The sequence below is a fragment of the Bombus vosnesenskii genome, unplaced genomic scaffold, assembly GCF_011952255.1.
Source record: "Bombus vosnesenskii isolate JDL3184/JDL3185 unplaced genomic scaffold, Bvos_JDL3184-5_v1.1 scf7180000013304, whole genome shotgun sequence".
Lineage (NCBI taxonomy): Eukaryota > Metazoa > Arthropoda > Insecta > Hymenoptera > Apidae > Bombus > Bombus vosnesenskii.
Genome location: NW_022882953.1, coordinates 2,306,651 through 2,320,266, shown reverse-complemented (window position 1 = coordinate 2,320,266; position 13,616 = coordinate 2,306,651). Strand labels below are relative to the sequence as shown.

The following is a 13,616-nucleotide window of genomic DNA, read 5'->3' as shown; positions in this document are numbered from 1 at the left end:
ATTGTTACAGTACACGAAGGCCTTGGATCTCTCAATGTATGTAGGTACAGGAAATTAGCGTGTGGAGAGTGTCGTAAATTGAGATTCTTAAGTGGCTTTAGATCGCCTTTACCTGGGGCCATTTGAAACGGTCGTAGCAAGGGAAAGTGAAATATTATACATAACTGGATGTACCTTAATCGATACCCTGTATCTCCAAATGGAGGAAATTATTATTTGTAAGGTTATTTGCTAGTGAAGTAATACATTTTTAGGTTTCTTATTTAAAGTTGCAAAGTTTCGTACAAGAAGTTGTACACATTATTTACTAATAAACTGCGGATTTTGTACAGTTTCATATTTTTATGGGCGGAACGAGAGAAATGGATCTAACGTACATAAATTTGTTTTATCTATCAAGTTCCATAGTTAGCATTCCACTTTGAAGATTTTTCAAATTTTCTACATATATCATATATATTCTTTCCACACTTGAATTTATCGTAAGCTAATTAAACTATTAGGTTGTCCGAAAAGTGTCTTTCTTTCGCAAACTTGTCTTTTACAACAGCGCACCTTCATATAAACATGAAACCAAGTCTGTGAAATGTCGCGGTGTTTATCTTAACATAACAAAACGGATCGTACGTAATTCGATAAAATAATATTAAACAAAAAACATTGTGCCTCTATTATTTCCTCATAAAACTAAAGAAACTATTCAGACAATCTAATATATACAGTGTTAAATATTATTATATACAATTACGCGCTATTGAATTATCATTGCTTAAAACCCTCAAATGTTAAATTTCTCCCCATTGTAAAAATTCGTAATTTCCACTGTATTACCAAATTCCTCTTGATATACGTCGACATGATAAAAAGTCAATATCGTTGACATCTACTCCAAGGAAGAATCCCTTGATACGGTTTTCATAAGGGGTTCCCCGCCAGTGACAGATACTCATAGAAGGATATCGTGCTTTTGCAGCAAGGATTTGACTGTTTGGACAGTATTTAAGGGAAATAACTGGAAGATATCCGACGAGTCGTTTGCTTTGTCAAGAAGTGTTCGCCCTTGTTGAAATCCTTATAACACTTATTCTACCTATGCGTCTGATTTGAAGCTACCAGCTTATCGTATGAATACATGCATTAAAGGTGATTCTTGGGTCAGGCGCCAGTCTACATCTTGGCTGAGACATTGTACGTGGATTTCCGACGAAAAATCCCAGTCCGCCATTAAATTCGCTTTAGGCAAGACAATGTTAGAATTTTTTGGCGCAAAACAGACATTCCTTTCAGTTTATACGGAATATTTTCGAAATTTAAATTTCGATCGTGATTTTGATATTTTTACGCAATAATTTCTCAAACTATTCTCATTACTCGGAGAGGTGTTTTAAATAAAATTAAAATTTTATTCTGAGGAGGATAGTAATACGTAACATGAGATACGATAATTATGATGGACACAAATTCACGGATACGAGTCTATATGAAAGTGTCTCTGAGATTTAAAAATGATTTTTGCTTTTTTAGATGAAACTGTATTTTTCTATTTACCTAGACACGTGATGTATTCTAAAATAAATTGATCCGTGGCAAGCATGTTGATCTTGCAAAATTATTCATAAATTATTTAATTTGATGTAGAAAATTGCTGAGAAAAGCTTAATGAATTCTATCATAATAAAGTTGCAAATTACTTTTGTATTTAGAATAAAAATTATTATGGCGATGAGTGATTCTTCAAAATCACGAATTAAATATGGTCTAAAGGGACAGTAAGGGTTTACCTGAAGATTAGGCTAGTGTGTATTTTTTCCATCCGTAATAGACATATTTCCTATGATTCCCTTGGAGAAACTCGGTGTAACTATAAGTAAAAGACACCTGTGTCTTAATTAAAGTCGCCTGACTTCTCGCTCACCGTGACCCTTCGTGTCACTCGTCGTCAGATCTGTTCCCCAGGGGTGTAATTTTCTCGCACCCCTTCACCACCCTTTTCCTTCCTACCAGCTACTGAGCAGAGCGCACACAGCTTATATCCACTTTCGTTTTAGACATTTGAATACGGTTACTGATTTCCTCATCTTTGAATTCTCTTTTATTAATACTTGCAATAAAGTTATAAATATCAATATTGGCTAGAAGCGTTTCACAAACAGAGACTGATTTTCAATATTACACATCACGTTCATTCATAGATGTTCATTCAGAACATAGAAGTCTAGTGTTCATTTTAATTGAAATTGAAAGGAAACTGCTACCTTTTGATCAGGTACCTTCTATTATTCTTAATATAGAATAATAATATTTACTTAGGATAAATGTTGGGGAAGTAATAAAATATTCCATTGTATTTCTATCGTATATTTTGCTCGTTTATTATTCATTTGTAAAATATTTTTACATAAATAAGACATCGCTGGATCATTTCATTAGTTATTTCAGTCTGATATAAAAGTTTCCAATATTTCACGTACATATTTTCTGTAGTAAGATGAAAATAACGTGGGAAAGAAAAAGAAACTGGAACGCCTCGTTCGCATTTCGCGAAATAACCTCTTCTTACTTCAAAAGTGAATATCTTCTTTAAGAATTCGGTTGGGTCGCGGTGATGGTAGTCTTTCTTGGTCTTTACTATGTAAAACAGCTTCTATTCCCTTTTGTCCATCGCCCGGGTCAGCGTTGATCGTTAAAGTTCTGGCCGGGCTGGTGACAGCTTCTGTGAACTGTGAACGGACAAGAGCTTACCATTTTCCGGCCCGTTCAATATTTATGTAGTATCTAAAAAGCTATATACTCGGATCTTTGGATTCTTTGGAGATTTTCATGCAGTCAATCGTCGAATCTTTTTCCCTCTGAATCCACTTTTATCCTGATATTTTAGACAGGCATATCTTTTTTACAGACGAAGAGAAAAAGAAAATGTAATAATAAATTATCAGATACTTGGCAAAATATTCGATATTTTAGATATGGAAACGTTTAGCAAAAAATGGAAAGTTTCAAAGATGTAATGGTTTCACATTGCCAAAATTCAATAAAGATTCGATTCGTGAAATTTTATAATCGAAATGAATAAAGGAATTCGAGGAATCTTTTATTAACGTTGATTTATACTTTCGTTGAGGTAATTAGAATGAAATAATCTAAAAAGAAATACAGAAATTGATATAATTTTCTTACCATAAATATGCACATAATTCATCGAACTAACTTCCTTTCTTCAAACTTATCTCTAAAAAAAAAAAGCAATTAATTCTCCAAATAATCCGTCTTACCTAAAGAAGAGCAAACTTAGACGTACACTACAAAAGTACATCCTTACTCACCTTTATTCCGCAAACCTATCATCATCGTAAAAATTCCTATTTGAAGATTCAATTTTCCTCCGCTGACACGTGCAACGACCAACCTGTTAACTTGTACAGCAAGATACGGTTATAAATGCGTTCGGCGCGATTTATTATCTTAATACCTGAGCATAGGACGTGGAAAATATTTCCCGTTGACGCGAGAGTATAGTCACGTTGTAGACAGTTCGTTTCTCAAGGTTTTTCGGTGGTTTTATAAATGATCGCCATAAACGTTCGTGTTGGCGTTGCAATGCCACGAAACAGTGCGATAGTTAGCGGCTAGGAAAGCTGTACATCATTAGCTTCCAGGTGTTCGATGTCCCAGGCATACCCATCATTCCCTCATTCCAGGCGATCATGCCCCGGATCATCCCTCGAATGTCAGTTTCACTATCGTGTTCATGATACAACGAGATTGCAACGATCCAGGATGGATGGAAAGAGGGCGGAGAAGAGAGATAGAGAGAATCAATGAAGAGAATGAACAGTATTAGTGACAAAATCTTTACTCGCCTCTTTCTCTAGTCGACGATTTTGTCATTTCCTTTCTTTAATAATATTCATAAAAATATAACGATTTGATGAAATCTTTACATAGTTTTCTAAGATTAAAAATTCCGTCGTTTCCATTCTTTAATCGTATTCATAAAAATATAGTAATTTGACAAACTGTTCTCTCAAATTTTTCTCAAATTAAAAATTGTGTCATTTCCGTTCTTTAGTCGTATTCATAAAAAAAAGAAGAAAATAATAACCTGCATAAATTTGCATTCGTTGTGCTTGTCTCGCTTCTAGAAGAGGAATACATTTTTATTATAATGTTCGGATAATTTGTCAAATTATTGGAAATCATGAGTTGAAGGGTTTATAAATTTTCTTGCAAATGCATCGTGGCAGACGTAGAAATGCGCATGTTCTAGTTGATGATATTGCAGATTGCGAATGTAATTAAGTTTGGATTTAGTTCGTTCATTGGAAAACCGAATCGATGTGCCGTTTAAAAGGAGGACACCTGTTAACTGGCATTAAACGCGTAATTGGAATAGTAAAAGTGCACAGGGTGGCGTACGTATTGTTCAATTTAATCGTATGCTTTGTAGTTTCTTTTTTGAAGTATAAGAAGATATTTGAATCTTGAAGTAGTTTCACAGTGTTATTGATAAATATATTATTACAAAATAGATAGGAAACCAATATTTTACAGGGTATCTACTGTATTTTTTAATACACCTTCTAAATTCTACTTCTCTAACGAATGGAGTTTGATTTTAGAATTCGAATTCGTTTCGCTTAGATGAAACACTCTTCCTCTAAGCTAACCTAATCGATGGTAACGTAATTAATAGTGTGGTATTCAATGTGCTTGAACTGTCTTCTGGAACAATGTATAGCTAGATGCGAATCGATACTTGGAAGTACTAACGACGTTGGTTTGAATGCTTGTACGTCTTCTCGTGATATATTGGAGAGATTAAGAACGTTTCGTCATTTATTATGAAACGCACGGCGCAAACCTTTCAATTATCATTAAAATACTAATATAATATGCGAATTTACTTGTAATTCTTCTAAAATATTTCTCAAATAATAAATATTTTTAAACAATATTTTATACGATTAAATGAAAAGATCGTTTACTAAAAGATCCGACCAATAAGAAATAATCTTGTATGTATTTTCTTTATAAAATACTTGATCTACGAAAGATAATTAAATTCGCAGTTTCTTTCGTGAGCGTGTTTTCTAGCTAGTTGAAACTTGACGGTGCATCCGTTATACTTGTAAGCACACTCTTCCATTCTGTAATTGCATTTCTGTTGGTGCGTTTCCAAACGACTACGTTTAGGTCTCACTTTACATCCATATTCGGCCCATCCGCAAGGAACTTGTTCGTCAGGATCGTACTCTCCTTCTGACGAAGTATCATCATCACCGGTATCATATTTCTGATAGTTACATTTCGCTTGATGTAACTGCTTTCGTCTTCTAGGCATGTTCACCATGCAGCCATATCTTCTGTATTTGCATTCGACTAATTCTTCAGGATCTTCACAATCGTTACTCGAGATGGTCGCTCGTTCCATGGAATCGCTAATGTTCTGCTCGTTGAAACGATCCTTGTAGATGCAATGGTTCTCGTGAATCGAAATCCTCCAGGGTGACGTTTTCACATTACAACCCACCGCTCGATAGGTGCACTCGATCAAATCGTCGTGTTTATGGGCTACGTCTGTGGGAAGGTGTTCCTCCTCTAAGTGAGGACGGAATTGACATCTGAAATTTTTAAAAATCAATGTGAACATTTTCGCTCTCTCTCTCTCTCTCTTTCCTTAACAACGTAAACACACGATTATTTCTTTTGGATTGAATAATAAGTTTGTTCACTAGCGTATTTGTAAGTATCGTATTCTATATCAATATGGAAAAGTGACACAAAAATTATTTACAGAATTCTATAATACACGTATTTTCTGCGAATGTCTTATTTTCTTATTTCTATGCCTTCTTTCAATTTCAATTTGAACGTTGAATTTAAATCGATGAATATGTTGATCGGTCAATGCAAATATTTCATCTACAACAGAATTTCGTAATTTTCTTTCGAAATTGTTCATGTTATGTTTCGCTCGTATTAAAAATTACTTTATTAAAAATTGCAACGTTCTTTACCGAGACTCGTGTAGGTCCACCAAATTCGTCGGTATTTTCACCCAGCAACCCAGATGAGCGTACGCACAATCATTTAGTTCTTGATCTTGAAGTGGCGGTGATGGGTAACAGTTTCTCTCGTGTTCTTGAAACTCGTCCAGTTTTGGAGCGCTAGGATGATACTGATGGAATTTGCGTGGAAATGGGTGAGGTTGTAAATCTCTAGCTGACGATAACGATGAAGATGTTCGCGATGGCATTTCCTTGTGTAACGGCCACTGACAAGTGGGACAGTCGTAGTAATAAGGTTTGCAACGATAGCACATTGTATGTTGATTGGAGCAAGCGTATCTGGGCGTTAGTTCCATTTCCATCAGGCAGATCGGGCAGACACCCTCGCTTTTGAATCTCTCGCACAGATTCGGGTACAGGCTACTCATGATCTGATAGAAATAATTGATTATTTAGTTTATTTGCTTTCTGGTAATTTTTTAATCTCATTTCATATGTACACGAGTGATATTGAATATTGAAGAAACGAATGACGTGCTTCCACGAGTTGATACATTGCAAGAAAATGGCAAGAGTAATTGTAAAGCCTAAGATAAATTTAAAGAGCAGTGTTTATAACATCATCGCTTTTCAATTTATTTATTAGAATATTAATCGCGGATGTCTTTAAACATAGTACAATAGCATTACACATGAATTTTGCGTATTGAGGTTAACACTTTGACTGCCACGTTGGTCATATATGACTGGCTACGGTTTCTTCTGTGACGCCACGGTGGTCATTGGTGACCGGAGCGCTTGAACTTCTTACAATTGTAAAAATTGAATGAAAATTGACAGTTAGGGTATTTTGAATACAACCGATAAATAGAAGATACTTTGAAACAAAAAGTGCCCCATTGAACAATTAAACATTTTTATTAGAACAACGATAAAAAAAAAAAATGAGAACAAATCTTGCATCTAACGCTGCACTGCGTTTGCATCCATATCTTCGAGGGGTAATCTACGAATATTATTATAAACACAGCTTAGAAAATAATCGTAAATGCTGCTTTATAATCATATAATTGAAGTTAGCAGTGTGCACATACCTTACTATTATATATAGAATGAGCAAATACTGTTACTGATATCTTCTACAATATATTCAACAATATATTCTGCACGTTTTGCTTACGACGAAATAACGAATGCGAATAGTTTGTTGAAATAAACGAAGCCTTGTTATAATATGTTGCTATCAACTGTTACCAAGGCGTCACGGTGGTCACCCGTGACCGCCAATAAGATAAACGGTCCATTGGGGAAGAATGTTGTCTTACATCATCAATTTATTATTATTTTGCCACTATATGCTTTGAATAATAAAAATACTCCCGTGGGGTTCTGAGCGAAACGTATGATTTCGGCGTGGCAGTCAAAGTGTTAAATCTATCAAGAACGATGAAAAACAGGTGTTGTTCTCGCATTAGACACGCGCAACTTTTTATCAGTTGATTGATTATCTAACCGGCTATTTTTAACCGTCGCTACGGACTTAACTCATTGGCCACGTGACGCAAGAATATAGCTCAGACTTATTTTATCTTATCTTATTCCATTGAAACACGCAGTGCTGTTTTAATTCCTGATCGAACATTTGTTAGAACGTTAATTGGAACCTTAAATAAAAGCGTACATTTATTTACTCTATAACTTGAACAATTCCTAACCATCTATTATTGTTTGTATTATTACAGTATTACAGTATTAGGACAGTATTATTTTTAAATTCCCAAATTGAGCGCAAATAATTTAATAAAATCCAACACGACAGATCGGCATCAAAAATTCACAGAAATTGTTGCCATCTGTCCAATTTCTTATCTTCAACATAGCATATGACCAACACTTATTCATTCACGCCATAACGACGCTCACGTACATCATCTTTACACGTACGTTCACGCACACACACGTGTATATTAAAATCGATCGTGGTGAATTTACTCACTCGGCAGGTCCTTGCGAGCAGCGTTGGACGAAACTGAAATTACGGGTGCGCGGGGCGAAAGGAAAGAGAGGAAAAAAATAGCTGTCGCGGCACGTACGCCTCTGTGACAACCGGCACTGTGTGTCATCGTCCACCTGTCAGCGTTCCCTTATTTGCCAAGACCGATAGCGCGACTTTATCTGATAAAGCCCGCTGCTTCTTTTGGTAGGGAGCCGCTTTCACGCGCAGCGAGATGCGAGAACGTAACGCGCGTCGCCAAAACCGAATGATTTCCGCGCGCGGTAGAAAATGAAGTCGGCTAAGGGGGAATCGTCGTTGTTCTCTTTGTTATGCGCGAGTCGTCGAAACGAAAGGTAACCGAGGCATTTATTATCGTTGCCACGTTCTCGCGAGAAATAGAAATGGAAAAAACAGAGGAGAAGAAAAAGGAATAAAACAAAAGGGAGGAGAAAGAAATAAAAGGAAAGTTGAGAGAGTTGGATAAATTTTTTTCGGATATTTTGTTCTTTCTCGTTGGCGTTTTTATGTTCCAGAGGATAGATGGAATTAATTACGAAGTTTACATGGGCGTGAGATTTTTAGGTCGATATCAGATACCGGCGTCGCTGTGTTGCACGACGAAGATCGTAACGTGTGACGGATTCCTGTTTCCATTTTGATTACTTGACCGGTCCATGGTGACAGTTAATTATGGATGAAAAATCGTAACTGGCCGATGTGCAGCGTCACCCTTCTATAGCGGGACAGCCTCGTTATGCTGCTTCCATTTTAGTTCACCCTCTGATGGTCATCGTTGATAATCTTCGCGTGAAATCTCGGATTATGTTTCATGGGTCGCGTTCTTGGTGCGCGTCCCTGTTGCTTCGAATATTTCGACGAATCATAAATTGGACACTTAGGTTGCGTTTGTTGAATATTCATTTTTTAGGGGATGATTTGTTTATTATTTCATGATAGAGAGATATAGGAAGAAATTTGTTCACTCCGATTTCTAATTTAGTACGATATTGCGATGGTTCGTACTCGGTTTATGTAATAGATCATTTCGGTTTTTATCATTAATTTGATATTATGATAGCTATAGTCGAATTAAAGTAAGTCGACATAAATGCATTTTTCGATAAACGATAAACGATAACGTTTTAATACGTAGCTTTTCTTATTTTATTTTAATCCTGTTTTTAATTTGTTTTTCGCAACGGTATGATAATAATTGTAGATATTGATTAAAAATGTGACTGTTATTTCGGTCTCAGATGATGTAATGTAATTGATCGTTTCTATGTATCAATTATGGATGTCGTAGATATTTTAATTTTAATCAGTACCGTTTTATGACCAATTTAAGAATATTTTATTATCATATCGATAATATAGTTATTGATAACGATATTTGTTTAAGATGAAGAATCAATATGGAAAAATATCGGACCTCGGCTTTCAATTGGCTGTCATGCACATCTAGTTTCACTGTGTTTCCTATTGTCTGTATGTTCTAACGTTTTATCAAGTAGTTTCATTTTAATGCAACACAAGTGTTTACTTGGCCCTAAAAATTAGTTTGTCTTTGGATAATCGCTAGCTTTAGTTGACAAGACGAAAACCACTTACAAATCTAAAAAATAGAATACTGGTAAACAGACGAATAAAAAACACAAAGATAATTGTAGTCAAACATCATGATGATTATAATACGATTATTCTTATTATAAAACAATATTAACGATTCATATGGAAACCATAGAGTTAGAATATACATTGATACGTGTAAATCTACAGAATCGTTCAAAATTTTCGAAGCATTATCAATAGCAATCATAGTCACTATCACTTTCCAGGAAAATCTATCTCTATAATCATCAAATGTATCTCTAAAACAATAAAGCAATCTTTACGTGTTCTTAAATTCCGTTCTAGTAATTCGTGCCTGTAACGAAAGTATTCGTCTGCAATGCACGCGTGTCACGAAACCAAATACGAGTACACGCGTATGATATTCTATACCCAGCCTCATAACGACCATCCCTCATTTGAATCCCTATACGAACGTCACATCAAAGATATCCGAGCAGACCATCCTTCGATGAGGGTGTAACACCCACTGACCATAAGTCACTTATGTAAATCCGTGAGATGGAAACACGCGTCACTTCTCGGCGTTGCGCGATGTCTACGAGGAAACAAATTGAATTTAATATTCAGCGTTTCCATGGGTTAGCGTGGTCTTCGTCGCCGTTTTAAAGTTTCACGACAACGCTTCGACTAAAGTTGTTCGTCTGGGACGGACGAAAATTACGGAAGCCTAATGATACAGATATGAAACTGTTTGTAGAAAAGACGGGAGAATTTGTATGTGTTCGATTGGAGAAGTTTTGTGAATACATATTTCGTTGATGTCATTTGGCGTTGAATTTTCAATGGAATAGAAATTGCGATGATTTATATGATTTTCAAGCACTATTTCGATTAGTTGTAGTGGTCATTCATTTGAATTCTTCGTATTTCGTATTGTACTAATTGTTGGAAAGATAGAAGATTTATTTGATGAAGACAATGCTTTAAATTTGCATATCGATAGTGTTTCATATTTATTCTGCAATATATGGTTTTATGGTTATTTAATGCAATGCATTTCATAACGTTGCGAAATAAATTTGTAGTAGAATATAATTGCGTCAAATAATAATATTGTGTGATTGTTTCGTGAAATACACTGGATCGTTCTGTATAATGCAAACACGGCACGTATTATAATCCTCTCCTATAATACTCTAACACATAATACTGTTATATATATGAAACGCGCCTTAATAACAAATAACAGTACGTTGTATCGTCATTATACGTGACTCAAATATTAAACAAGTAATTCATTTAAATATCTTTCTTGTAATTTCAATTAGATAAACATATATTTTCCTATATTTTTAATCAACTCAATTTCGCAGTATGCGTCATCTTATCAACCGCTCTATTTGTCACAGAATAAATATATTACATCTAGTAACAATACAGTGTTATTAAGAACACCTATTCCGAAACTTGTGCGGTTTCTTCTAAACTGAATCACGCAACTTCCCTCGGTTCTTTTGGTTTTTTCTTCGCGTTATTTCAAGCCGTCACGAGATATCTTCCGATACATCTCGCGATCGTGACATATCGCATTTCTCAGACAGTGAAAAACGAATACTGATATTACGTTCTCGATATTTCAGAAGCTTTTATCTAAATCGCTTAGCCGGCAGCGAATTCGACCTCTTTATTCGTGTGCACGTCACACCTCGCCACAATAATTCGCCAGGACTTATTTACCAGTCATTGTCCCTCTCTGCGGTTTTAATGGGCCAATGAAAGAAAGGTGTGCGCAGCTGCATTCAACCAGCCCACAAAACAGCTTAATGAGATGCTACTCCTTTTTCGTTCATTGAGTTCGGCACAGAACGGTTGGAGGGAGAAAGAAATGGCGTGAAGGCACGGAACTACAGAGGCAAGTTAACGAAATAAGCTTGTGATTGCGTTTCGATACCGAGGCTATCGGAAAAACGTCAATTTATTCGCGCTTAGTACTTCCCTTTCTGTATTTTATTACTTTTTCGGCTTAATTTAGCACTTACAAATAAATTGTTAATAAATATGAACATATACATATATATTTCTTTTCATTACTTTCTTGTGTTAATTTATTATTTATGAGCAAAATTATTAATAAATATTGATTAATTTTAATTAACGCTAATCGATAGAGTGCAGATTTTTGTGCATTTTTTATAGAAAATACGAGAATGCAAAAATACATAGTATTTAAAATACTATAATGTTGATTTTGTTTTGAATTGGATTAAGAGAGCAAGACCGAAAAGGGAAAAACGTACTTTTTTCTTTTTTAAGTTATACTTTTTCGAATAATTCTTGCTTTGGATCGGTAAAAATGTACAGCTTGAAAGTTCCGTAGTGAATTGGGATGGAATTGCCAGAGAGGAGCTTCGCAGAATCGCAAAAATGTTTCAAGCGGATGTTTGTGATTTTTATTCCTCTTTAGCGTGGAAAAAATTTTCTGCGTTTAACTCTTTTTTTTTTATTTGAAGTACGAGATACAAGCATAGAGTTAAGCAAGAATCGAATCTCATGACTAAGATATAATACGTAGCTACAGAGTTCTTGTATCGATTATAGCCGCGAAGATAACATCGAACGTGACCGTCTTAAGAGATTTTGAATATAAGATTAGGTTCGATTTTGCACCGTAAGCATATTAATCGAGTCAGTATCAAAATCGTTAAACTATGCAAAAATTGGTAATCATACTGTATTTCTTGCATATTACTAAAAGTACCGATTAAGTATACTTTATTCTAGCAAAGTCGCTCAAATAATAGGATTTTCAATAAATGAATAATACAATAACGTTGTTCAACTTTATTGATACCTTGGCGAAATGGTTTGTATGTATAAAAATATTTTATTACCGTGATCACATTATTGTAAAAATTGGATACTGCATATTGACACCTAATTTTACTTATCTGAAATTGCTTATTGAAACAAGTTTGTCGTACAGTCGTTTCTTGCTGATCGATACAAGCGATACGAGAACATTGTGAAGCTTAATCCGCCAACTACCTCGGTGATTGATTCGTACGTATTCTCGAGCTCTCCTTATTGGGCGTAATCGATCTTTCCCTCCCAACCTTTTTTATTGTAAAGGAGAATCAGTTATCGCGTTTGCTTTCACTCCAGCTGAGCAGTTCCATTTTGTTCGATGGTGAGACGACGGAAATAAGATTTCCATCGCGCGCACCTTCAAGTGTAAAATTTGTGCAACATCAATCTTACGGAGATTAAGTAGAATAGAATAAAATCTTGATAAAGAATATTCTCGGTAAATTCTGCACACGAAAATGAATATGCATGAAATACGAAGATTGAAAAGAATGTTGTCATCTTTCGGCCACCGTAAGCAATATATTTTGAAACTTAGTCTTTGAAACATATTAAAATATTCGGCATCGTTTATCGTATCTATATTATTAATTACATTTTCTCACATTCATAAGTTATAATATACTTGTTATCCGTTGAAGTAATATTAATTATTAATATTAGTAATACAATTATTATTTTCAATAGTACTTTTTCAACACACATTTAAATATACGTTTGCTCACTTACATTTAATTTTTCTTAAATATATAGTTACTTGAGTACATTATATTAGATTCGAAATTGTACAATCAAAAGCTAAATCGTATGCAGGACTACGTTATCAAAAATCATTACATTCACGTGTCATTTAAAGTAGACTTTCGTGTTTTATTTAAACACACTATTATTGCAATATTTTTCATACTGAAATCATGGTACCCTTCGTACTAGCGTTTTCTCATTCGCATATAATCACCCCGAAACGCATAATTACGCTAATATCCGGCAACGCGGTGATTCTTCCGTTGCCTTTGTATAGGAAAGAAAAAACAAAGAGACAGAGAAAGAGAGAGAGAGAGAAGACGCGACGTACGTCGTTCGTAGTCGAAACAATTCCCCCGTCGTCGATGGAAAAGCTTTTCCGGTGCGCGAGCATGTGGGCGGCAGAAGAGAGTGTGGGTCCTGCAATA

The 13,616-nt window shown here is 35.1% G+C and overlaps 2 protein-coding genes across 2 annotated transcripts in view; one reads left to right on the top strand and one right to left on the bottom strand.

Moving 5' to 3' along the window:
• Positions 1–13,616, top strand: part of LOC117234317 — a 246,624-nt gene that overhangs the window by 79,931 nt on the left and 153,077 nt on the right. The window lies entirely within an intron of this gene.
• LOC117234320 (TNF receptor-associated factor family protein DDB_G0290965-like) lies at positions 4,112–6,458 on the bottom strand. Its single transcript, XM_033495417.1, has 2 exons — positions 6,018–6,458; positions 4,112–5,621 (listed from the first exon to the last, which is right to left on the bottom strand). The coding sequence occupies exons 1-2, from the start codon at positions 6,434–6,436 to the stop codon at positions 5,045–5,047; spliced, it is 996 nt and encodes a 331-aa protein (XP_033351308.1). The 5' UTR covers positions 6,437–6,458; the 3' UTR covers positions 4,112–5,044.

Excerpts from the sequence above, each read along its gene's own strand:
- LOC117234320 (XM_033495417.1), bottom strand. The coding sequence starts at position 6,436 with ATGAGTAGCCTGTACCCGAATCTGTGCGAGAGATTCAAAAGCGAGGGT. Across the intron at positions 5,622-6,017 it reads GTGGACCTACACGAGTCTCG|ATGTCAATTCCGTCCTCACT; the intron begins GTAAAGAACGTT and ends TAAAAATTTCAG.